General features: G+C 35.2%; 4 protein-coding genes across 4 annotated transcripts; 3 read left to right on the top strand and 1 right to left on the bottom strand.

Moving 5' to 3' along the window:
* Positions 1-11,134: 11,134 nt before the first annotated feature.
* On the top strand, positions 11,135-14,148 carry LOC106412569. The gene is made up of 2 exons (XM_013853477.3): positions 11,135-12,053; positions 12,173-14,148. The coding sequence occupies exon 2, from the start codon at positions 12,204-12,206 to the stop codon at positions 13,278-13,280; it is 1,077 nt and encodes a 358-aa protein (XP_013708931.3). The 5' UTR covers positions 11,135-12,053; positions 12,173-12,203; the 3' UTR covers positions 13,281-14,148.
* Positions 13,663-14,148, top strand: LOC106412581. The gene has a single exon (XM_013853503.3). It carries the CDS (start codon positions 13,870-13,872, stop codon positions 14,071-14,073), a length of 204 nt encoding a protein of 67 aa, XP_013708957.1. The 5' UTR covers positions 13,663-13,869; the 3' UTR covers positions 14,074-14,148.
* Positions 14,149-19,372: 5,224 nt separating this feature from the next.
* On the top strand, positions 19,373-24,439 carry LOC106412560 (histidine kinase 5-like). Its single transcript, XM_013853467.3, has 7 exons — positions 19,373-20,125; positions 20,564-21,402; positions 22,100-22,628; positions 22,704-22,834; positions 22,904-23,099; positions 23,177-23,967; positions 24,032-24,439. Exons 2-7 carry the CDS (start codon positions 20,638-20,640, stop codon positions 24,317-24,319), a joined length of 2,700 nt encoding a protein of 899 aa, XP_013708921.1. The 5' UTR covers positions 19,373-20,125; positions 20,564-20,637; the 3' UTR covers positions 24,320-24,439.
* On the bottom strand, positions 24,233-26,248 carry BNAC09G45750D (uncharacterized protein At1g32220, chloroplastic). The gene is made up of 9 exons (XM_013853479.3): positions 25,992-26,248; positions 25,797-25,917; positions 25,627-25,715; positions 25,492-25,547; positions 25,350-25,405; positions 25,083-25,256; positions 24,948-24,990; positions 24,783-24,874; positions 24,233-24,708 (listed from the first exon to the last, which is right to left on the bottom strand). The coding sequence occupies exons 1-9, from the start codon at positions 26,045-26,047 to the stop codon at positions 24,529-24,531; spliced, it is 867 nt and encodes a 288-aa protein (XP_013708933.1). The 5' UTR covers positions 26,048-26,248; the 3' UTR covers positions 24,233-24,528.
* Positions 26,249-27,517: the final 1,269 nt, after the last annotated feature.

Here is a 27,517-nt window from a genome sequence, read left to right as displayed (position 1 = left end):
CGGGAGAGTATTAGGAGGAACGAAAACGACACCGTTGTCGTTAAGCAGCGTTACGTACGGTGGACGGAATGATCTTGGAATTAAAATTTCTTTTATTGTTTTTTGTTTGGTGCTGAAATTAATGGAATTTGTAAATTATATACACTATTTACATTATTTGTTAGAGAAAAAAAAAGTTAAAACAGATTAGATTATTTCATTACTGGAATTTGATAATGTCGAGAAAAGGTGTGTATTAACAAACGTATCGTCGCTTTTTGGCGTAAATCAAGAGATTAACTAATAAAGAATTTTGTTTGGTCAACATGGATTAACTAAAATAAACATATATTCTTGTTTAGCATCAAGAAAATATTTTCTTGGGGATTTGTTGCGATGAGTGAAGTATTATTTAACTTATAAAAAAAGATCTCTTGACTATATGAAATTTTCTGCAGATGGTTATCATCAGAGCATTTATATACATATGCAAATGCAGTTTCGAACCAACCTTCATGTATAAAACTCATTGTATTTATTGTTTTAGAAGTCTATTTATGGTAATAATCGTGGTTTTGATTGATGTCCGTTGCGGTACTGAAAACGCCACGTTATTTCTCTATATCGTGTCAATCATCATAGCCACAGCAGATGAGCGACATAAACATATGAAAGGTGATAATAAGTACATCCAGCCTCAGGTTTTCGGGGCACTTTTCTGCTGTTTCGAAAATCAAGCTGGCATGACATTTTCCTTTTTCATTTGAATATATTTGTAACATATTTTGTTCACTTTACATTGATATATACATATATATATAGTATATGTTTACATGGTTTTTTTTTTGTTTTTTAATCACACGTACTTTAAACCCGTTTCAATCGGCTTCTAAATTTTAAGTATTCCACATTCTTATCGACGCGGTTCGCTACAAATTTTGGTCAGATCGAGTGGGAATCTTTCTACATTCGTTTGTGTTGTATGACATGCTACCCAACATTGTATATGAGAGGATGAGTGGGTGACATGTACATTTAGGACCAAACCTAACCGATCCCATTCTAACCAAACATATGCCTCATCGGTTAGGTTATTTTCAAACAGAATCTAATCGATCGGAATGAACAAGTTTTCAACCGTGAATATCATACTCCATTCTTTCATGCATATTTTATAAGATAATACTCACGACCTCCATACCCGAATTTAACGGTCACGTAACTTACAAGACTATATTACACGTAAGTTATCCACTCAAACTTCAAAGAAAAGTAAGGTTTTAGAAAACATGAGAGAAGAATTGAGCAGAAACAAAAAAAAAAAAATTGTGTTTATTGAAATCAATTGAATTTTTGCTTGTTGTTAACTTTAATATACTTAATACATTTTGTGTCATGTACTCATCTTCTATATACTAAAGCACAAGTCATTCAACCAATTATATCATAGCACATCATTTAAAAACAAAACAAAATATTGTTTAAATAAAGAAAATGAATAAAAACAAAACCTTGCACATTATGTACGTTTAAATATCTACGGGACAAAATCAAAAATATTCATGTCTATCTCGCCACTTGCCATGATCACCAGTCACCACACCTCCATGATCACCACTAACCACCAATCTCCTAATAACTACTGCAATTCTTGCATTTATAGTTGTTCTATGTTACGACTACCTTTCAGTAAAAAACACTTTTTTCCTCTAAAAACACTTTTTAAATTTCTATTCCACAAACCCATCATGCATCATGATATCTCAGAAGTTTGTTAAACTTCAAAAGATGTGTAAAGAGTAAATAAATTTAACAATCTAACAAAAAGACTATCAAAAACGAAATTTCAGGTATAAGTTTTGTATTTCACTAACTTTCTATCGTAAAGAAAGTGTGGTATTTTGTATTGTTTCTTTCAGATTGATATTTTTTTTATTTGTTCTGCACCGAAAATAAAATAAAAGTCATGATGATAAGTGATAACATCTATAATATCAATATTTTGTGATTTATGTTGAAAGGTTACTTTAATAACAAATATGTAATTCTTTGTTTATTGACCATAATATATTTTTAAATTATGTATAAGTAGAATAACTAGAATCAGCTTCCTTTTTGATTATAAGAATTATAATATCTTAACAAAACAAATTTCATAATTTTTTTTTTGTAAACAAAAACAAATTTCATAATTGGTAATTTACATTTAGTGAGTTCTAATGAAATTGAAGTTTTACGAAATTTTTACACTCCAAACTAGAAGAGAGTTTCAGAGTTGAAGTCAAATAGGTTTTCCATTGTACTATATTATGAATTCCAGGTAGATTGTGTATTTATAAAGTAAGTAGATAGCTATTTGTGGAAAGTCGAGTTTTTGTTTTCTTTTATTCTTCTCGTGCATATGTAATCAACACAATAATTAGGCTTGGTTCTCTCCAGAGCATGACACATCAGACTTTAAAATGCATGAGGAACTGACATGTCATTAACTGAAAAAACTTGGAGAACCAATTAACTTATTTCGTTTCTACACGTCATTTTTTCTTCTCCATTGAAATCAAAATCATATCCTCAAAGATGGTGGAGTGAACAGATTCGTGGGTCTCTTGATTCATCTTTAGTTCACTTTCTCTGTCACCGGATTTCATAGTTCGACTCATCTTTTCCAGCCTTGTGGCCAGCTTCATCTCCTCATAATTCACCTCTGTCTCGAGCTTCCTCTTCTCCGTCGCAGTTCGTCGTCTGTCTCGGGCCTGAATCGTGACCTCCATCTTCTTCTTCTTCTCAGGCTTGGCTCGTGGTGGTGGTTCGGTTCGTGGTCCAGCCAGCAGCACCGTACTCGTCTTCTGCAACTCCGGTTATCACTCCGTCGTGGCTGAGCTTCCGATTGAGAAGCTCGACAACTCCTCCAATGGGTCTCTCTTCCAAATCGCCTACTCCGTCGTACTCTCAGCCATCGCAATCGTCGGAAACAGCCGTGGTAATCGCCGGAATTGTCGGGATCGAAGTGAAGAAGAAATTGTCGGGATCGAAGTGAAGAAGAACGACAATGGTGATCTTTAGCTGTTTTGCACATATAGTCCTTAACGTTTTCGACTATTCACGATTTGACCCCAAAACTCTTGATATTGCGATACACCCTCTCAAATCAACCTCTGTACTTTCGATTGTGAAATTTAACCCAACCAAGAATTGTGAATTTGCAGCGCTGGTCCCTGAACTTTTGTTAAAATCACATTGGGCCCAAGACTTCCATAATGTGCAATTTAACCCATGATTTTCGCCATAAACTTCCAAATGTTCATTCCAAACCCTATCAAATGCAATTATGTATGCACTACAAGAAAACAACGGTATACTGAGGGAAAAAATCGTCGGTATGTCGTCGGAATAACGCTATTCCGACGACATACCGACGAAAAAAATCCTCGGAAATAACTCCTCGGAAATTCATATTTCCTCGGAAATCCCTCGGAAATTTCCGACGGAATTCCGAGGAAACCCTATTTTCTCGGAATTTCCGAGGACCACAAGTTCGTCGGAAATTCCTCGGAATATTCCGAGGAAGATGTCGTCGGAATATTCCGAGGGATAAACTTCCTCGGAATATTTCCAAAATTAAAAAAAAAAATTATAAATTTATTTTTTTAAATTGAAATTCGAAAATATAAAATTAAAATTGAAATAGAAAACATATTTAAAATACAAAAAATAATAAAATAGTTTTTATAAATAAAAAAAATGTTTTATAAATACAAAATTAGTTTTAATAAATATGAAATCATCTTTTTATAAATACAAAATAGTTTTTATAAATACAAAAAATAATAAAAGAGTGTTTATAAATCAAAAAATGTTTTATAAATACAAAATTAGTTTTATAAATATAAATATTTTTATAGATATGAAATCATCTTTTTATAAATACAAAATAGTTTTTATAAATACAAAAAACAATAAAATAGTGTTTTTAAATCAAAAAAAATATTTTATAAATACAAAATTAATTTTAAAATATGAAATCATCTTTTATAAATCCAAAAATCGAATTTATATACAAAGAACGGTTTGTATATTTAAAAATAGTTTTTATAAATACAAAAATAAAAAAATAGTGTTTATAAATCAAAAAAATGTTTTATAAATACAAAATTAGTTTTAATAAATATAAATATTTTAATAAATATGAAATCATCTTTTATAAATCCAAAAATCGAATTTATATACAAAAAACGTTTTGTAAAATCGAATTTATATAGAAAAAACGTTTTGTAAATACAAAAATAATGAAAAATTTATAAAAAAAGTTCTAAATCAATTCAACAAAACCAAATCACAATTCTAAACCTATTACACAACAAATCACAATCCTAACCAATCACCCTAACAAAAATCTATCAAAAACCTTCTAAAATCATCAAATCTACTTAAAAACCTAACAAATAGGACCTAAGAGAGTGGGATAGGGTCCTTACATGATTTGCAAGGGAATGGAAAGGATTCGCCGGAGAGATCGTCGCGAGAGAAGGTGGAGAACGCCGGAAGGAGAGGGAGATCGCCGGAGAGGAAGAAGAGAGAAATGGGGAAGAAGAGAGAAATGGGGAAGAAGATGCGTTTCAAGTTTATAAAACCTTGGGTCCGACGGATATTTTCCGTCGGAATTCCCTCAGTATTTCAATTTCAATTTTCGCGAAATATTTGGCGGCTTGTTTGCCCGGTTAAATGAAAATATTCCGAGGAAATTCCGACGGCCACTTAAATATCCGTCGGAATTTCCTCGGAATATTTTCATTAATTCGAGGAAAAAAATATCCTGTGCATGTATTTCTATTAATTTATATTGTTCCTCGGAATTTCCTCGGAATATTCCGAGGAAATTCCGAGGAACTAGTGTTTGGGGTTTCAAAACGTCAATTTTTTTTTATAAACGCATCGATCGATGTATATATATTCAAAAACGCATCGATCGATCACGTAGATGCACCGGGCCGTAAGAATGTGATCGATCGATGAGATTATCCCATCGATCGATTGAGGATATCAAGTGTTCCTCGGAATTTCCTCGGAATATTCCGAGGAAATACCGAGGAACTAGTGTTTGGGGTTTCAAAACATCAATTTTTTTTGCTGTATTTCATTTCTTATACAATTGTAATGCATACCATTGAGGATTCTTTGTATAGATGAGCATAAACCATGAAATAAAAAATTTCAAAACGAATTGTAAGTATTCCCTTTACCGTTCATTAAAGTGTATAAGTGTTTCTCTTATGTTGTGGGGATTTCGTTCATACAATCGGAAAAGTGTTTATTATAGGGTAAGGAACAAATTTTTGACTTCATAATGAACGTAAGACCCTTAATAAGGGTTATATAGGTGTTATTCAAACCGCAAAACGTTGTTTTCGGTTTAAAAACCCTATTTCCTCGGAATTTCCTCGGAATATTCCGAGGGAATTCCGAGGAAACCCTCTTCTTCCTCGGAATTTCCTCGGAATATTCCGACGAAATTCCGAGGAACTAGTGTTTGGGGTTTCAAAACGTCAATTTTTTTTATAAACGCATCGATCGATGTATATATATTCAAAAACGCATCGATCGATCACGTAGATGCACCGGGCCGTAAGAATGTGATCGATCGATGAGATTATCCCATCGATCGATTGAGGATATCAAGTGTTCCTCGGAATTTCCTCGGAATATTCCGAGGAAATTCCGAGGAACTAGTGTTTGGGGTTTCAAAATCTCGAATGTTTTTTTATAAACGGATCGATCGATGGATTTATGTCCAAAAACGCATCGATCGATCACTAAGATGGACCAAAGCGTAACAATGTGATCGATCGATGGGTATATGTCCAAAAACGCATCGATCGATCACTAGTTCGTCGGAATTTCCTCGGAATTTTGTAAAATCCCTATAATATTTCCTCGGAATTTCCTCGGAATATTCCGACGGATTGATGTTTCCTCGGAATTCCGTCGGTTTTTTCCTAGGAACACATTTTTCCTCGGAATTTCCTCGGAATATTCCGACGGATTGATGTTTCCTCGGAATTCCGTCGGTATATTCCGAGGAAATTCCGAGGAAACCCAAATTTTGGATTTCCTCGGAATTTCCTCGGAATTTCCTCGGGAAATTCCGAGGATTTCATTTTCCGTCGGAATGTCCGTCAGAATACCGCTGTTTTCTTGTAGTGATGAAAATGCAATATAAAGACCTAAATACAACCTAGAATGATTAGAATGAGCTAAATGATATCCTAAATACCATTAAAATCATGTTATATCATAGATGAGAGAACACGATCCTCCTCCATCTTCTTTCTCGGAGAGTGAAGAGATCAGTGAATAAGTGTAGAGAGTTTTGGGTGGGAGTTCTAGGGTTTATGGTAACGGTGCAGATCTATGGTGGATTGTGAAGATTCCAGCATCCAGTGATGGTGAAGTGCAGCAGCTCCGACGTCGCTCTCCTCCACGTCTCGGTTCCGCTACATAATACCAACAAGAGTAAAGATGAGATGACTCTATCACTCTAAGGACAACAGTGGTGGTGACGATCAGAGATGAACACAACGTCTTTTTCGCATACATGAACGGAGAGGAGGATTTGAGGGATGAACCAAGAACCATACGAAGTCTGAAGGAGGGGAAGAAGAGAAGATAAGAAAAAGAGGTGCTGGTGAAAAGCATCAGTGTTTACAATATAAAGAAGATGATAACTTGGCTTTAGGTAAAAGGAAATATATATGCTTACAGAAATATACGGGTTAGAAAGTGAATAAAATAATTGAGTTTTGGTTTGATAAAAATAAATATAATAAGACAAACCAAACAAATTATAACAAAACCAAGTTATTACAATTTATTACTAAATTAGTGAAATCGAAGACCATATAACAATCGAAGACCATATAACATAAGTAACATTCAAACATGAAGAAGACCACAAATTCACAATCCGTAATTCCATCGGGTGAAGAAGCCACAAACAATCAAACCGATGATGGATTATTTGATGAGTTGTTAAGCTTAAACTAAGCTGAGATTTCCTCAAGAATAATTTTTTTTGAAACTCAAGAAGAGTCGAAAAAGCTAGCTTTGGTTCTAACTGCTAAGAAGAGTCGATCATACTAGCTCTGGTCTAATTCTGATGCAGATGGTCGGTCTCATTCTCAAAGTTGGTTGCCGAGTTCATCAAAATGAAGGAGCAACTACATTAACAAATAAATAATGCACAAACATTTATGTGACAAATTTTATCAAAAATATCACATAATATATTCTATGTAAAATATTTTCAAAAGCCAATACTAATATTGGTGATAGAGAATATTTACTGAATCATTTTACAAAATATATTATTTTAACAAAGGCTAATTATTTTACTACAATATTGAATTTTAAATTTGAAGTGAAGTGAAGGACATTTACTACAATGTTGAATTTTCAATTTCGTGAACCAGAAAAGCGTAGGAAAAGAAATGAATTGGACTTCTATCTTTAACCTTAAACTCAATTGAAAAATAAATGAATAATAAAGTATAAATATAAAACTGATGTAAACAAAAATTTAGCATATATAATTTAGTAAGAAAGATAGAATACGAAATCAAAATAAGGATCAAACACATAAGTGTGGTTATAAGATGGCTGTCAAAAAAATATATTAAGAAAATGCTTAAGTTCTTTATATTATTTTTAATTAGAAGTCCACATTATTTTTTTATTTGATCGATACAAAAGGTAAAAACAAGGATTAAACCGATTTTTTAATATATAAAAATGTAAAACTGATATTTATATTGAAATAAATTTTAAAATACAAAATACTTTTATGGAATGGAAAGAAGATATTATTAGAGTCTTTTAGACTACAAACTGGAACCTAAAGCCCAAAAAAAACAGTGAGATCTTACACCACCAACTTGAGAGTAAAGGTGCGAAAAAATTAATATGGAAGCTAATCTGTTAAAGATTAATATCAAATAAATAATTATTATACAATAACCAAAATATAAAAAATACAATATATGTCTAGATTATAAATATTTAGATACAAAAATTATATTAATATAATTATTCATTTATAAAATGAAAATATTTTATATGAAATAAAATTTAAAATAAAAAAAATCCCGCAGCGTAGCGCGGGTAATTACCTAGTTACACACTAACAATTTATAATGCATGAGTCAGTTTCTGTATTTTTTTTTTTTTTGTCATCAAAATACAGACTCATACTGACTCTGTGAACCAAACTGGGTGATCTGCATCCATGTGAACGACGAAAGACGATTGATTTCGAGCACTGCGTGCTAGACTATCCGCCTTTGAATTGTGCGTCCGTGGTACATAGATGAGCTCTGATCGGGTGAAGCTCTCCCTCAGGATCTTGATATCTTCCAAATAATTTGCAAAAGCTGGCCATTCCTCTGGTTCCGAAACCATCTTCACCAGTTGAGAACAATCCGTTGCAAACGTCACTTGAGATTGACGCAAGTTCTTCATACATTCCATTGCCCATAATAATGCTTCCATTTCTGCATGGAGAGGCGAGAGAGTAGCCCTCACATTTCGAGCCCCCAACAAACCATCAAAACCTTCCAGAGTACTGAACCAACCTTGTCCTGAAAAATTAAAACCCTCCTTCCACGAGCCATCCGTAAAACACCATCTTCCTGGGATCGCCGGCAGTACCGTAGCTGCTGATGGTAATGGTATCCTCTGATCATTCTTTACTTGTGCCTCAGCCCACAATGTGGATTCTGTTTCAGCCAATTTTAGCGTGTCCATAGGATCCATGTCCAAATTACTGAAAACCTTATTATTTCTACCTTTCCAAATGTACCAAAGTATCCATGCAAACTGATGATCTTCCATCTGCGGAAAAACTCTCCAGAATAGATGATCGATGTTTGTAAAGAGGGCGCTCGTTGGAAAAACATCTGGATTTGATGGTATTTTCGAAAGGGCCCAAACTTGAACAGCTGGAGGGCATTCAAAAAACACATGGTTTATAGATTCCTCGGGAGCTCCACATCGTACACAACCAATATCCCCTTGCATTCCTCTTGCATGTAAATTTTTCCGAACCGCTATGCACCCTGTCACCAATTGCCATAAGAAATGTTTTAGCTTTGGTGGACACCTTATTTTCCAGCAGTAAGCCTTCAAGACATCAACCGTTGGCCCAATCAGTAAAGGTGGCCTTTCTCTGTCAGGATAAATCCGTTCCACTTGATATCCTGATTTAACCGAATATTTACCATTTTTCGTAAAGTGCCATCCATCTTTATCCACCTGTTGAATCCTACTTAGTGGGATACTTTCTATTAGTTTTGCATCCTGAGGATCCACCAAAGTCCGAATTGCCCCTAAATTCCATGTTCGCGAGGTAGAGTCAATGAGAGACTCTACTGTAAGGTCCGGGTATAAATTGTGTTGATTTTTATTTGCTGGTCTCGGGCGAGTGGTTGGGAGCCATGGATCATTCCATACAGATATGGAAGACCCTGATCCCACCCTTTTGATTAGTCCTTTGCTAACCAGAGATCTAGCAGAAACAATACTCCGCCAGCCGTATGACGGGGCATATGAACGAATCGGTTCCAAGGGTGAAGCATTCCTAAAATACCGACCTTTGAAAACTCGAGAAAATAAGGTATTTGGCTTCTCTATCAGACGCCATAACTGTTTACCAAGCATTGCCGTGTTGAAATCAGTGATATCTTTAAAACCCAACCCTCCTTCTTCCTTATCAAGACATACCTTGTCCCATGATTTCCAGTGCATACCTCTCGTACTTCCCCCTGGACTCCACCAAAATTGTGATACCGCACTTGTCAGCTTTTTCACCGTTGCTTTAGGCAAACGATAACATGACATCGTATGATTTGGTAATGCCGTAACCACCGACTTAATAACCACTTCTTTCCCCCCTTTTGTGAAAAACTTGAAAGTCCACCCATTGACTCTATTATTTAAACGCTCTTGTACAAAACTGAAAACCTGGATCTTGGATCCGCCTAGATTTTCTGGTAAGCCAAGATATGATCCCATTCCTCCAAGATTCTGAATACCCAAGATATCCCTTAACTCCTGTCTAACAGATTCTTCAATCTTATATCCAAATTGGATAGAAGACTTATCAAAATTTATGAGTTGCCCTGAAACTGCCTCATATTCCTTTAGAATCCTAAGAATTGTTTGACACTCTTCTTTTTGGGCTCTACAAAAGAAAAGACTATCATCCGCAAAAAGCAGATGAGAAATCGATGGACAAGCCCGAGCTACCTTGAGTCAGTTTCTGTATATTCGATCATAGTGTTCACGAGCATTAAATATCTAACTGTTTAAGAGAACCATAATAAAAAAGTTACACAAAACTTGCAACCAAGTAGAATATTTTTTAAAAATGAATTTGAGAAAAAAACATTATTATCACTTTGTCCGTCCAAAAAAAGAGGATGGTATTATTGTTCTAATAGAACTCAAGTATATGTTGTCTGCAAATATTGCAATACGTAAAAAAAAAATTGGAATACGTTGAGTATCACCAAATTTAACATTCAATGAACTTGGCTACAAAACATACTATTTTATCATAATAAATTAATTATTTCCTTTTCTCGTACGGAGTACTAAGCCTCGGACGGATCGGGTATCCGGGCAATTTTAAGATATCCGGATCCGGATCCTTATCCGGCGGATCCGTAATTTTACTATCCGGATCCGGGATTCGCGGATATTCGGGTGTCGGATATCCTTCTAAAAATTATAATATCTGGCGGATATCCGGATTTGGATCCTTAAAATAAATAAAAAATAATATTAATATATAAAATATTAACAATAATTTAAAAATAAAAAAGATAAATAATGTTTTTAATTATTTCCATGTATAATATTACAAAATATACATAAAATTTATATATAGTATTATAAAAATGAAAATTTATTAAATAAAATTAGTTTTTATATATAGATATTACTATTTTTGAAATAATTATTAATAAAATTTACGGATCCGGATATCCGGACAAAAAAATTAAAATATCCGGATTCAGATTCGGCTTTGACGGATCTAACATTTTACTATCCGGATCCGGATTCGGCCTCTCCGGATATCCGGATTTTTGGATCGGATCCGGATCTCGGATCAAATCTAGATCTCGGATAAAATTCTCAGGCCTACGCAGTACGGGGTACACCTAGTGTATATCTATAATCTATTTAATTTATGAAACTCTGTATTAAAAGTGCCTCACTAAGAGAGAAAATATACAGACTATACAGTTAGCTTCTGGTAAGAATATTCAGTAATTTATGAAAATATTAATTTACTAATTTTGAAATTATTTTTCATTTCAGTACTTTGTCACATAAAACAATCTGATTAGTACTAGTTAACAATGCAAAATTTCAAACATACACTTAAAACATTTTTGACACCTGATAACAATTCCAATCTCTATTTCATAAAAAAAAAACTTTTAAATTTAGATATTATATTAAGTTTAATTACCACTTGTCACATTTTTATAGATTTTCAGGCGTTTCTCTTAATAATATAATAACTAAGAAATTGACAAAGTACCCAATATATCGTTTTATCATTAAAAAGTAAAATCAAAGTAAATATACTTATTGCATATATAAAATATATATTTCCCATTTTAACATGTAAAACAAAGGGAAATAATCTATTATTCACAAGGAAACAAAAGATAATAAATAAATTTAGATATGCATGAATATCTAATTAAGTATTATTATGTGGAAAAGATATGCTAGCTCAAACAAATGTCTACGGTTTTTCCAAGCTTGAAACCGTTATAACTTATAACCTTTAAAGTTGGGTGTTATTTTGTTAAGGAGACACTTAGATAAATGGGAGGATTCATGGTTTCCGCCACCATCACCACCTAAGAGTTGCGAGATTCAAGCTCCGTTTACAAAACACAGAGTTCCAAAAATAAATAAACCCTAGTTTTCCACCACAAACCTTTGGAGATTACTTTCCTTGACGTGCACGCCTCTTCTCTTTTTTATTCATCTCTTTTGATCTCAAGGTATATAATTTCTTCTTTCTTGTTTTCCCATAATAATAATTCATGTCTGGATTGATGATAGCTGTCTTTAGCCTTGATGCTACTTATTTGATAGAGTTTTTGAAATACCGCGTTGTTAGGTAGCTTCAAAAGGCGTTATTTGATTTGTGGATGATGGCAACGACGTCTAGTACAGCGAAAAACAAACCAGACAACCAAAACCTCACCAGATCAAGATCTCTTGGTCCAAAGCCAAAGCAGTTACCATCATCGGAACCTAAAACGACCACAGATGGATCTGGTCGGAAACAAGTTGAGAAGCCCTTGCCCAATTATCTGAAACCAACAGCCAGCTCAAGACCTGACCCTGTCAAGTTCTTGAGGAAGAACAAAGCTGTCCAAGACAATCCGAAGCTTCTTCGTCGACGATCCTTTGATCGTCCTCTTTCGTCTTCATCAACTCATAAGCCTCTTAATACCTCTCCTCAAGCACGCCCACGAGATAAACCTGCGGTTCCAAGAGAGAACCCTGTCACTGGTCTGCGTTCTACATCTTTCCATGGAAGCAGCAGAGGCGGCCTCAGAGGAAGCACTACGGTGAAATCTCCTCCTGTGGCTTCAAGAGGACCTCCGGGTGTAAAGAAGAGCGGTCTGAGCGGTAACAGTTCTTCCAAGAGTAAGAAGGAACGTTCTGAGAATGTTCTAAAGAAATCTTCGGGGAAAGAGATTACCCCGGAATGTTCTCCTCCTGCGCCTGCTCATGAGGATGTAGAAGAGATTGTCAAGGTTGAGATTGATGTACAAGTTTCTGACCACATAGAAGAAGATAAAGATCAGGTTGCACAACCCAATGAATCCACAGAAGAAGAAAAGGGAGAGCTGGTCAATGAGGAACAGATAGAGGAGCAGAAAGAACCAGAGAACACTGAAGAAAACAGCAGTGAAGACAAGGAAGTTGTTGAAAAGAGAGTTGATGTTGAGGAGAATAACGAGACAGTTGTTACTCCTGATATGAAAGAAGCTGAGATAGAGGCAGAAGCCAAAGAAGAGGAGAGCGAAGGCAGCAAAGTGAAAGAAGGAACAACAGAGACAAAGAAGGAAGTGGTGAAAGGGAAGAAAGGGTCTCCAACAGCATACAACGATGTAATAGCAAGTAAGATGCAAGAGAGCTCGAGGAAGAACAAGGTCTTGGCTCTCGCTGGAGCCTTTCAAACCGTTATCGACTATGAAACTGCTGCTTCTAAGTGATATACTTTCATTTATATCACAGACACAGACTTCAACCGTGTCTTGTTAGCTTTCATATGTCGGTGCTTTCATTGTTGTTCTTGTTGCTTTTATTTCTTGTTTTTGGATTAGTATCAAATGTTGAACAAATGAATCATATCAATGCTTCATAGCAAAATGTTGGACAAATGAATCATAGGGTTTTCAGTTTACTGACATTGGCGGGTCGAACAAAACATTACAGCCTAGTTCACTCATAACATATTTGGGCCTTGGGCTCTAAATATTAATTAAAGCCCAATTCTCAAGAAATGTTACTATATATATATTTTTTTTTTTTCAAGCTCCACGGTGACCGCCTGGTGAAGAAAAGTCAAACGAATTTGGTATTTTGATTATTCATCTCCCTATCCAGAAAATTGCTTCTAGATTAAGCTATATTTTTCTGGAGATCCTAAATTCACTTTTCTCACGCGGAAACAAAAATCTATTTCCATGGAAGTGACCCTCTATAAATACATGGATACAGCAACCTTTCTAAATCAAAAAAAGATATTCTTTTTGTTTTATTTACTTTGACAAAAAGAAGAAAGAGCCATAGGAAGAGAGGATGTGTTTGGTGTTCGTGTGCGATCAGGACGAGAGGGTGATCGGAAGGTACGCAGCTCCTGGAGCCTGCCCGTACTGCGGCGGAATGGTTCAAACGGTAGACGTAGAAAGCCAGTGGAGATTCTGCTTCGTCCCTCTCTATAACAAATCCAAACGTCGCCTTATTTGCTCCACCTGTGGTAAACGCCTCATCGCCCATTCCTGAATTAAAAACTCTCACCGAGATCTCTCTCTCTGTTTTGTAACTTCTCTATGTGTAATAAAAATTATCTTTGTGACTTGTATAAATCTTTTTTTTTTTTTTTTTTTTTTGTCACTTAAACTTGTATAAATCATGATGAAAAATTCAGCTTATAGAAATGAAAAAACAATAATGATCACTTGCAAAGCTTGAGCTTCTTGAAGAAAGGAGAGACTCGAGATTTGGGATAAGGCTTTAACCATAACATAACAAAAAAAACGCGTTTTAATCATCCACAATCGAATCTCTCCCGGTAACTCGATGATAAGGGTTTTACCTTGTGCATAGAATCGATGTTAAGGGGATCACCATACTGAAGCGTGACCGGATCGTCTTTGAACAACCAAATCGCCGCCACAGACGCGTGGCATCCCTGCGTCACCACGCTCCCGAGTGGCCACGAATCGATTAGATCTCGTCGAAGCACCACGTACTGTACCGATTTCGACGCTCTGTTGGCTCATGGACGAAGCTGTTGTGATCCGATGGGGATGGCCAAACCGGATCGTGGAACGATGCGAGCTAATCCACGGCGCAGGATTGAAGAGTCGGGTGGTGGTCAACGGGAGTCCGAGACGACGGCGCATGGGCTTTACTCTTTCTTGGATAACACTTTACTAATGGGCTTCTTGCGACACCAATTTCGAGCCCATTTTTACGCGATTCTTTATCTTTTATTGATCTAACTGCACAATGCCTTTGTTTTGTATTTGAAAAATTAATTAAATGTTTATACAATGTTTATCTTTAATATAATGATTATAAATTGTTAAAATATTTTAATAACTTGTTAAAATATTTTAATAACTTGTCAAAATATCTAAAATAAATTATCCATGTTACTATAAGAGAAAAAGACAAAAATAGCAATAAATCAAGTTTATGTTCCCAAACTAGCACTCAAGGTCAAAAGTCACAAAAATAGCACTTAATGTTTTATCAAAAGTCACAAACTTAGGGTTTAGAGTTAAATGGTGGGGTTTAGGATTTAGGGTTTAGGGTTTAGGGTTTAGAGTTTAGGGTTTAGATTTTAGGGTTTAGGGTTTAGAGTTTAGGGTTTAGGGTTTAGGGTTTATGGTTTAGGAATTAGGGTTTAGAGTTGAGAAATGAGGTTTTGGGGATAAGATTTCAAATTTTGAAAAATAAAAAAATTAAAATTTTCAAAGGATAAACTTAGAAATGTGCTATTTTGGTCATTTTAGTTTTTGAGTGCTATTTTTGTGATATAAACTTAGAAAAGTGCAATTTTGGAGATTTGCCCTTACTATAATCTTAATACTCCCTCCGTTTTTTTTATATAAGTCGTTTTAGAGGAATTTTTATGTTCCAAATTATATGACGTTTTCGGTTTTCTATGTAAAATTTATTAACACTTAATGTTGTATGACCAATGATAATATACCTTCTATTTTATTATTGGTTGATTTGTGGTTAGGTAAATAATTAATGATATTTTTGTTTAGAAAATATAAAAAAATTAATGATTTCTTAATCTACGTTCATAATTCTAAAACGACTTATATTAAAAAAACGGAGGGAGTATTATATAGTCATTTGTAACTTCAATATTTTTAAAAGAGTATGGTAATGAATTTTTTAACATGGTAATGAATTTTTTAACAGTAATATATTCTTTCAAATATATTTTTGTCAGAATATATTAACTTTTAGAAATGTAAAGAACATATAATTTTGCAGAAAAGTTTATCCGCAAAATTCAAAACATTATAAATACTAAAATATGGAGCACTTGTTTTATATATAGTATATAGAGCAATTTAATTGTGAGATATAAATTTAAGAATGATATATTTTCTTATAATTTTACCATATTTGGATAATTTTTTCTTTATAGACATTAAAAATATATATATACTAAAAATAATAAATAAATTTAGTTGCATTTTTATTAACTTGTTCAAAGTGTAAGTTTAATATTAATTTCATTTGGATTAAAATTATTTATTTATATTTTTAATCATGGTAATAATTATGTACTTAATATTTTATATTTGAATTTTTTTAATCGAGCTTTGTATAATAAGTGTGTTAAGTTATATTATAATTAGGTAGACTTTGTGTCATCATTTAAGTGAGCTATGTCATCGTGTTTTTTTTGCTAAAGTGATTACACTAATGACATGTATAAAATCACTCGGTAATTAATATCTATGAGATGTTCGGCCTTAAACTAACGTTGACCAATCATCAACTCATCGCAATTAAACTCAAGTTTAATTTGCTAAAACATATTTTAACTACGGTCTGTTTAACTTTTGTTTTTAGTTTACGTTTTGTTTGAGTTTTGTCTAATTTTCTTCATTGCAGCATACGCAGAGATTGTAGTAACATTTTCCTTTTTGCAACTAAGATTGTAGTAAACATGCCACAAGAAATTGAGCAAATATTTCAGTCCCACCTGAAAGCTGAAGCTTTCTCCAAATCATCATCAAAAAGTGAAACCACTTGTTCACTATCACATATTCTTCATGAATTTACGCATTTGAAACTTGAAAGTCAAAAGTGGTTGTAAAAGAGGTTAAAATCAAACCAAGCTTATCTACAATAGGTCCAGTTCAATTATGAGAGACATAATATAACCTAGTTGTATACTCTTTCCGTTTCATAATAGTTAATGTTTTGTAATAGTACACAAAAATTAAGAAAATTACATTTTTCTAGAAAAATATTTTTAAAACTTAATTTTAAAATCAGTTAACCAATTAGATTTTACAGTTTTTTTTATAATTGGTTGAACAGTTTCCAATAAAGTTAAAATTAACCTTAAATTCTCAAAACTTTCTTAAAATCTCAAAACTTCATGTAAATTGAAACAAAACAAACTTTCTAAAACATCATCTATATTGAAATAGAGGGAGTATATAAATTTGTGTCGTTGGTCCACCATAAAGATATTTCTTAATTTAAAGGTCCTAATTGAGGTAATTGTAAATAAAAAAATTAAAGTATGATTCATGACATATGAAATTACGGTGATGGTAAGATATTCCGGAGTCGTGTTACCCACTCTGGATTATCTTTCACAAAACCATCCATACAATAACTTCAGAGTCTATTCATTCATCATTTTTTTCTCTGTTGTTCCGGCCCCATTAGTAGTCCTATCACCGTTTAAGAGATTTAGTCTTTGTGATCACAATTTAAGAGATTATGTTCCTAAAGCATATAATATTGAAATTTAATGTAGAAAGCTCTTGATACAGTTTATGATTGAATTGGGGGAAATTCATTGTCACTAATTATCCACACCAAAAGAAAATAAACACAGTGCATAACAGATTTACTTTAGATCTATCTTTCTGAGTGATTGATTATTGGAACTTATGATTAAGCCACTGAAAAGTTCGTTGTCAGAAAAAGAAATGTAAAGAACTCTGACATGGCCCTACTCATGATAAATTATAGAATTTTATTTTAATCTGTTTTAATAATGCAACCAACAGAATGAAATAATAGTAATGGACTTGGAATTGGAGTTATAATAGTAATCCAAATGTAAATATGAATCTCTTCTAATACAGAATTTAAGGTCTAGTTGATAATCAAAACCTATCATACAGCTTGGTTTATCTTTATCATCGACTCATCGTATGCTGATATCTTATACATTATTTTTGGAAAACTTAAAACATATACTGTATGCTACTCTAAGAGATTAAGAGCATCATTATCGCTAAAGTGGGTTTAAAGGTTTTTTTAAATTTTTTTTGTCCGAAAACAAAAAATTAAAAATGAACCGATCGCGGACCGCCACATGTCAGTAGGGTTACGAACAGTACATGAAACCAACAAAAATCGATTCTTATTTGATCACTTTTGTTACCGATTTTTCGCTGATTTGTGGAGTCCACCACTATTTTTTTGTAAAACTCCCCCTAAAAACCACCGATCAACATGGTCTAACATTCTCGGATGCCATTTGGTAATCATGTTAAGTTTACTCGGATATTATTTTAAAATCTAACTATAATACTATTGACAGTAACTAACCCAGTCATTCAATACAAGAATCTTTGTATGTCCCTTCCAATAACCAATTCACAAGTATTGATCATATTCAAATAATATATCATATTTTTGTATATCAGCTTAAAACTTTTCAAAACATGCACCCATGTTTATCTTAGTTATTAGGTGGATTAGTCCATTTGAACACACACAAAAAACTGGATTAAGTCTAATGAGCTATAATTATATTTTAAAGATTGTAAATCTAGACACATTTGTACAGCAATTCCTCTAATATATACTTTAATGTTGTTCACTTTCTCAAATCCAGCATTATACACACACAAATAAAAGGTAATTATTAGGAATAAAGCTGAAAAGAATGGTCCTGCTTTAATCGAGAGTTAATTAATGAACTTAATAAACAAATCCGGTATTTAAGGATTCGTGTCACCATCCAATTAATATCTTCCACATTCTTGCCTTTCTACTAACGCGTTAAAAAAACATTATCCTAATTAATCCTCAACCACCGTCCATATTTGGCGCGAGAGCAAACAAAACACACAAACAGAAGAAACATGTTTGAAAAAGCTACACCACGTGTTAGTCAACTATACTTCCGCGTGGCTGATCACATGCTGTTGATATTTATAACTAGCAACTACGGGACGGGGACAAAAGCCTTCGAGCGCCGTTCAGATCGGGGAGGGGTCTCTATACATAGAAATGGCTTACCTGTTTTTTTTTTTTTAAATAATAATCTTAAAGAACCTTTACTCTAATAATAATTCAGATTATTATTTTGTTAGTGTACTGTAGCTTGTAAATTTTATATTCCATTATTTAGTTTAGTAATATAGAAATGGGATTGATAATTCGTGGACAACTAATTTTGTGCCAATACAGTTGTTTTCCGCTCCATAAGTACTGATGGTCCGTTTTTTTCTTTTTCCTCTTTTCACAAGATTCAAATAATTGATCATACTTTCAAACTGAAATTGAACTGAAGAAGAATATAGGTTTAAGATTAGATTAATCTAATAACAAGTATTATAGTATGTTCGTTACACTGTGGTACATGTGCTACTATAGCTTTGATAGTCATGAAACATGAATGTCCTGGACCCAATTCGAATCTTTGTGTGTGTTTTCGTCAAAAATTGACATTCTATAAACTATGTAGAACCACATGGTAATTGGAAAGAGGCAAAGAGAAATAAAGCAGAGTTATGATCTGCTTGGAGCCTTCAAAGGCCAACTACAATAAAGCTATCACAATTTTGTTATCTAAAAGAGTTATTTCCGTAATCATCAAACTCATCCGTCGTATTTTCTGAAAGGGTAAAATTAGAGATAATACTCAACTAATCTAGGTATAAAGAAAAGATGATCGACAAGCACATGCATGCAACCCTAGTTTGTGTTATAATGACGTCAGTGTATTACTACCGTATGTTGCATGGTGATCAAAGAAAACAATTATTGACGCCAGTTCTTGTTGTTATACTCTCTCATACTTTTAAAAAGGTGTGTCCTTAAATTCATGGGAGCATGACGTTAACGCGCGGCCTTGTATAGCTCTGTCACATCTACGACGGATAAAAAAACAGGGATAGTGAAGGAGAGAGAGAAGTAGAATTGTGTGTCATTCTCAACTCGGATTGGGTTGGGTCTCAGAAAGTAAACAAACGTGCAGACTGCAGAGAGAAAAGAGAAGAAAGAGTCTGGGCCATTAGAATAGTCCTCCCTGCCAATATAATATACATTGACCTCTCTGTACTCTTGAGGGTAGCACATGCTCCTCCTCTTTCTCCTTCCATTTTTTTTTTCGTTTCTCAACTCGACTCCGTAAAATAGCATTTGTTTTTTTTTAATCTCCTATCTTTCACAATTCACATGCCATTTCTCTTTCCCAATGCTCATTTGAAGTTTATTTACTCTCTTCTCCCAAAGACGATAGACGACGACGACTCTCTTCAGATCTACTCACTGTTCATTGTCCTTCCATCATCTGTTGATTTTCCGGTGACCGGAACCATATAAGGTAAACTTCTGATCCAATCCCTTCCAATTGTTTCTTTCCCCCTGCTTCTCATTTGTACCAAATTGTTTTTTTTTTCTATCTTTCTGCTTTCCTCATTGACTCCCTCCAGTACATGATTTCGCTGATATATATATTAATGATCCAATTCTTCTCCAGACTGTTTTTTGATCATTTCTCAGAAATTTTCATCCGATTAACTTTGGTTTTTAAATTTTTGTTTCGGTTTGTTAAGTTCGACTTGGTCTAGAATTGTCTCCATCTCCATGTAACCGTAATTTGAAATTTCCCGCGAATGTTTAATCCCATAACTGGTCCACACTACTACCTTTTTTTAAGTCTTTTTCAAAATTCGATTTAGTTACTTATTATTTACAGATCAAGATTCTGAATTTGGAGATGAATAATGTCTGTATCTGAACTGTGGCTATATTTATACAGGTTTCTTGGTCAGATCAAGATTCTGGTTGATTTAGAGTGTTTTGTTCTTGTATAAAAGAAACAATTCTGATTAAATGGTCTGCGAAATGGAGACTGATCAGATCGAGGAAATGGATGTCGAAGTCTTATCTTCCATGTGGCCCGATGACGTCGGAACCCAAGCAGACAACCAGTTCAACGTCGAGAAACCCGCAGGGGATTCAGACACCTTGAAAGAAGTAGACATCGCCGAGAAACGAACCATGGCTGATCTAAAACGTTTACCCGAACTCCTGAACACCACTGACCAAGGCTCATCTCAACTCACCAACCTCGTGAGACAATGGGAGTATATGCAAGACCACGCGGTTAGGCTTCTAAGAGAAGAGCTCAAGATTCTCACTAGACAAAGAGAAGAAGCCGAGGCCAAGGAGCTTAAGATCATAGAGGAGCATAACTTCGAGACCGAAGAGCCTGAGAATGTCCCCGTTTTGGATGAGACCAGCCATCTTTTCCGCAGGTTTAGGCAGAAGAAACGCGATGAGCTGGTCGATAGCAAGAGGGTTGTGATCGATGAGGAGTTTGACACGGTTGCGTATTGGAAACAGAAGGCGTTGAGTTTGGAGAAGATGCTTGAAGCGAGTACCGAGAGAGAGAGGAGATTGATTGAGAAGCTGAATGAGAGTTTGAAGACTATGGAGAGTCACTCAGCACCGGTGGAAGAGCTGACTCAGAATCTTAAAAGAGCTGAAGGTTTCTTGCATTTCATACTTCAGAATGCACCTATTGTTATGGGACATCAGGATAAGGATTTGCGCTACTTGTTCATCTACAACAAGTTCCCTAGTCTGCGTGAACAGGTTTGTAAAAAAAACTGTTTCTTCTTTTGTTCTGTTGGATTACTTACTTATTAGGTCTGAGCATATTTCGGGTAAGGGTTCGGTTGGGGTATTTCAAGATTCAGATAGTCTTGGTAGAGAGCTAGAATATCCATTTACTACGTGACATACTTTCGGTTCGGGTAATTTTGGGTTCGGTTCGGATAGTAAAACTAAGAACCGGAAAATATTAAAAAAAAAAACTCAATTCTCGTTTGGTTCCGGTTCGGTTATTTTGAATAATTTGAGTAATTTTGGTAAATTATTGGATATTTTGGATAAAATCAAATAATTAAAATGATTCGAATAGAAATGTTGGATAATTTGGATTATTTTAGATATTTGATATAAATATCATGATATTTATGAATACTTTCGAGTAATTTCATGTAGTTCAAATATTTTTTTTAAAAAAATTATGTCTTTTTCAATTACTTTTGGATATTTTTAGTAGACTTTTAAATTATATATATAAATATATTTGGTTATGTTATATATATAATTAATATTTTATATATTCGGATACCGTTTAGTTCTTGGTTCAGTTTATTTCCGATAAAAATATAGCAACCTTCGGATACAAGGATTTCGGTTATGTTTCAGATATTTTGGTTTGGTTCCGGGCTTTTTTCCCCATGCCTATTAATAATCGTTCTCATGGGTGAAACGTTAATGTCAGGACATATTGGGGAAAACAGACGTGGAGATATTCCATGGAGGTGGAGTTAAAGAGTCTGAAGATTTCAAGAGAGAGGTTCTTGAGAAAGGAAAAGCTTCAAAGAGAGAGATCACATTCGAGACAGAGCTATTCGGATCAAAGACGTTTTTGATATACGTCGAGCCTGTTTACAACAAAGCCCGCGAGAAAATCGGTATAAACTACATGGGGATGGAAGTAACTGATCAGGTAAGGAAGAGAGAAAAAATGGCCAAACTCAGAGAAGACAACGCGGTCAGAAAGGCGATGGAATCAGAACTGACCAAGACCATTCACATCACAGAGGAGACAATGAGAGCTAAGCAAATGCTGGCGACAATGTCTCACGAGATAAGATCACCATTGTCAGGAGTAGTTGGTATGGCTGAGATACTTTCTACTACAAAGCTGGATAAAGAGCAGAGACAGCTGTTGAACGTCATGATCTCTTCTGGAGATTTGGTGCTTCAGCTGATTAACGACATTCTTGATCTCTCCAAGGTTGAATCAGGTAAGATAGTATTGTGTGGTCATGTATTCAAGATTATTAATGACTAATGTTTCTGTGTGTTATTTTTTTTTTTAGGTGTGATGAAGTTGGAAGCTACGAAATTTAGGCCAAGAGAAGTGGTGAAGCATGTGCTTCAGACAGCTGCTGCATCGCTGAAGAAAGATTTGACATTAGAAGGAAACATTGCAGATGAAGTTCCTATATTGGTTAGTACACAAAAGAGTTAACGTGACAAAAGCCATTGTAATCTTAACTTTTATTCTTTTCATGTTCAGGTCGTTGGAGATGTTCTAAGGATTAGGCAGATTCTCACTAACTTGATCAGCAACGCTATCAAATTTACACATCGAGGAAAGGTTGGGATCAAACTCAAAGTGATATCAGAACCATCCTTTGCTAGTGATAAAGAACAGAACGAGACTTCGGTTTGGATTTGCTGTGACGTTTATGACACTGGAATTGGAATCCCAGGTAAGAAAGATTTGTTCAAGAAGTAACATGCTAAGCTAGTTACTGACACAGTCCATGTCTTGGTCTACATAATGCAGAGAACGCTCTCCCTTGTTTGTTCAAGAAGTACATGCAAGCAAGCGCTGATCATGCTCGCAAATACGGTGGAACTGGTCTCGGTCTCGCCATTTGCAAACAGCTGGTAGAGCTAATGGGAGGTCAACTCACTGTGACAAGCCAGGTCAACTTAGGTTCAACGTTCACGTTCATATTACCTTACAAAGTTGCAACATCAGATGATCATTCAGATGATCAAGATGAGTTCTCTGACATGGTTGATCATCATCAACCAGAGCCAGACGACACAACCGAAGGATACTTTCAGTTTAAAGCGCTTCATGGATCTATCTATTCCAATGGCGGACCGGTCATGGGCAGTAACTTCTTACCTCACAAAGCTATGCTCACTAGTCCTATTAAGCTCATCAACGGTTCTGTCGCCGATCCTTCTAACAGCAGCGGACAAAGCCAGACGGTTCAGGTTGAAAATGGTGGTTATATGGATGAATCTGAGTCGGCTCATCAATATGGCAATGGGAATGGTCATCGATGTTCCTCCAAGGAAAGTGAATCTTGTAGCAGTTCACAAGCTAGCTCAGAGATGGAGTCAGAGCTCACAGTTTCATCTCCTAGGGAAGAGGAGAAAACTGAGACGGAGGTCAAAGAGACATCACAGCAGCCAAAGATTTTGCTTGTGGAAGATAACAAAATCAACATCATGGTTGCCAAGTCGATGATGAAGCAACTAGGCTATACTATGGACATTGCAAATAATGGAGTTGAAGCCATAAACGCTGTTAAAGACACTAGCTACGACTTGGTACTCATGGTAAGTCAACTTGTAAGTTCACTTAATTTGAAAAAAACTTATAAATCTATTTTGGGGTTCACAGGATGTGTGCATGCCGGTTATGGATGGTTTAAAAGCTACAAGACTGATCCGTTCATACGAAGAATCTGGTAACTGGGATGCTGCAATAGAAGCCGGAGTAGATATAAAGACATCAGAGAGTGAGCAAGGCTGTGAGCGTTCCACTGACCGGCTGCCTATAGTCGCTATGACCGCTAATACATTAGCAGAGAGCTCAGAAGAATGTTATGCAAATGGTATGGACTCTTTTATTTCTAAACCTGTAACGTTGCAAAAACTTAAAGAGTGTCTACAACAGTATCTCCAGTGAGATTTTCAGAGTTTGTATATAAAATGTGATATAGGAAAAAAGTTTTGGAGAGCTATACAAAGTAGCTTTGCTCTCTTAGAGATTGTACAGTTATCAATAAAAAAAAGAGGTTTGTCTTTCTTTATTTATTTGTGGGAAGTTCATGGGGAGACAAAACACCCTCTGTGCCTTAGTGTTCATGGCGAGACAAAACATACTCAAAACGTGACTTATCTTGATTTCTGTTGGCTGTAACGTTGTATACCATGAACATCCACAATCCCTGGAGGGAACACTGGATCAGTAGCCGCTCTAACCGCAACTTTGGCAACGGATTCAACATTCACCGGAGGAGTGAACAAAGGTCCGACTAATGGGAGCTGGTTCAGCGGTTTTGCTTGTTGAAGAACCTACAGAAAGCCAGTAACGTTATTAATAAAGAGATTGATTTTTGAGAGATAAAGAGGGAAGCAAAGCTCTTTACCATCTCCATGGGTGAACCAAAGACTCCCAATGGGATCTTCATGTTCCCAACGCTGCGAGTTCCATAAATGAAACCAGGCCTCAAGATTATCCCTTCACAACATTAACCAAAATCTTAATTGTGAGTCAGAGAGAGTTTTGTAATTGTTAATCATGAAAGCTTTACCTCCATAAGCAAATCTTGTGAGCAGCTCAGTCTCAGCAGCACGCTGTAAAGAATCAAAAAAAAAAAAAAAAGTCTTAAGACAACAATGTACAGTTAACCAAAAAAAGGACTATGCAAAAAGTTGTTTGATGATACCTTTCCTTCATAGTAACCGCTCAACAAGTACTTGGCTAGTCCGAAATCAGCAGCGGATATATAGACAAATCGTTTCACACCTTTCTCTGAAGCTGCTCTAATAGCGTTGATGTTTGCAGTCCCATTAATCTTATACATATACGAGTTTGAACCAAAACCACCAACACAAGAGATCTGCAATGATTCAAAAGCATAGCTGACTAAGCCAAAAAAATAAAAAAAAAAATCATCAATTTTTCTACATTGATGGAGTAAAAAAAAACATACCACAGAAGTCACTCCATCAAGAGCATCTTTCAATAAATCAGATGATAGAAGGTTTCCTAGGGGGAAAAAAGGGTAAAGATATAATAAGAAAATAAACATAAAATTAAATATTACATGTTGAGGTTAAGATCTAACAAGATACCTTGATGCCATGTAACTCTGGAAGCCCATGGCTCTTGTAAAGACGACCTACCTGATCTATAACACCCATACTCTTCAACGGAGAGCCAAAAAAAAGTTGAACTTGATCAAAGTCAGAAACAGAGAGTATTACTACCTGCTAAGGCTAGAGACAGATAAGCCGCGATCTAAAGCTTCTTTACAGACGTGTGATCCCACAAAGCCATTTCCACCAAGGACAAGTAGCTGTAAAGAGTCGAAACGAAGATATTTTAATGAACATCAATGCAATGTGAGATCCCCACAGAAACTGAATAAAGGTTGTACCTTTTCAGTTGGAGGTGGAGGGACATGAACAGTCTCTGCTTCTTCCACATTGAAAGGCTCGTCGATTTTGTTGGAGTCTGTCGTGAGATACCTCCCGCCAGTGGATGATGCAGATACGAACCTATAACGCAACGTAAGACGACGATTATTTGGAATCGATTGAGGTGCGAATTACGGAGGAGAGAGAGCACTCACCGTGTCTGGGGAACAGAGGATTTGTGACGGATCAAACGCGAAACGATCGTCCTCATTTTTTTTTTCTTTGAGAGCAGAGCAATTTGACGCAGAGATGAGCAAACAATCTTTTTTCTACTTTAGGAGAAGAGAGTCCGGCGGCGATGGAGACGGAGAAGTAAGGCCTAATGACAGAGCTTTTAATGTCGGAAACAGAGAACACGTCGCCTCTTAGTGAGCTTCCACGTAGACCCGGACCCTGACCCGAGGATCCGAACCCATGAGAAGCCTCGAGAGTCGGGCGTGGCATTTAAGTCAAGATCATTGGATAGTACATTGGGGCAAGATTAATTGGGCTTTTACATTCTTATAAGATGGGCTGCAAGATGCATAACGATGAATGTGTGCAATGCATATTCACTTTCCACAACCTATGTTTTATATTATTTTGGCAAGTGAGGTAGATGATGCCTTGAAATAGCTTTTCTTCTCAAGAATTTGGAGGCCACGCAAATTTGACTATCCTTTTTATTCAATTTGCTTTTCGCCTTTAACTCTTTTAAGACTTTAGCTAACTAACTAAGACCATGATTATAGCATAAGCGATCTTTAGGTTTTTTTTTCTGTTTTCTTAAAAAAAAATTAAAATAAATCAATTGCGGACCGCCGATACAGTAGAACCCGCAAACAGTACCAAAACCCTTCAATTACCGATCTTTTATTTGGTGATTTTTGGAAATAGTTTTTAAAAAATTTGTGGAACCTACGCGTCAGCCCATATTTTGTCAAAAAACTCTCGCATCAACAGCGGTAGGGCGGTCAATTTTTACAATGATTTCTCATCAAAATACTAATATAAAAATGAAAACAAGGAAAAAGAAATCAGAAAAAATAAAAAGACGTAAGTAGAAGAAGAGACTCTGACTTCTTTTGCAGAGAGATTATCTTCACGTGTATATATGTAAATGAGACAGCAAGCACTACAACATTAAATCTTTATTTAGATAATAACTAATTTGCTTTACAATATTAATAAAATTATGATAAAAAACCATGTTGAAGAAACTTATCACTAAAGATGCACTAAATCTTTTAAACCGGGTCTCGTTGTCTGGTGGTACAGGAACCTCGGCTGAAGTGTCCGCCATCACGACTTCGAGCCCCGGTCACAATGGATTTAACATTCCTTCCGTTGGGGCGCTGGACCCTCTACAGGGGATAATTGGGAATGTGGCTGCCCAGATACCAGAGTTATCACAAAAAAAATGCATCTTTTATGAAAAGGATGATCAGCCAATGTGCGTATATATAAAATATATTCATAAACTGAAACAAAAGATGGCCCCATGATATACGCAGCTTGTTCGTCTTTACCATAAAAGTTCACACGTTCCATAACATCTAAGACCATCAGCATTGGTGAACTTCAAAGATAGTTCACACGATTTTCAAAAAAAAAAAAAATTAAAATAATAAAAATCAATTAAAATAATAAAAATCAAAGATAGTCACTGTAGCGCGGACTCTACGACACGTGACGACCCGCG

This window comes from Brassica napus, chromosome C9, assembly GCF_020379485.1.
Source record: "Brassica napus cultivar Da-Ae chromosome C9, Da-Ae, whole genome shotgun sequence".
In the NCBI taxonomy this organism is placed as follows: domain Eukaryota; kingdom Viridiplantae; phylum Streptophyta; class Magnoliopsida; order Brassicales; family Brassicaceae; genus Brassica; species Brassica napus.
This window is presented reverse-complemented; position numbering and strand designations above follow the sequence as displayed.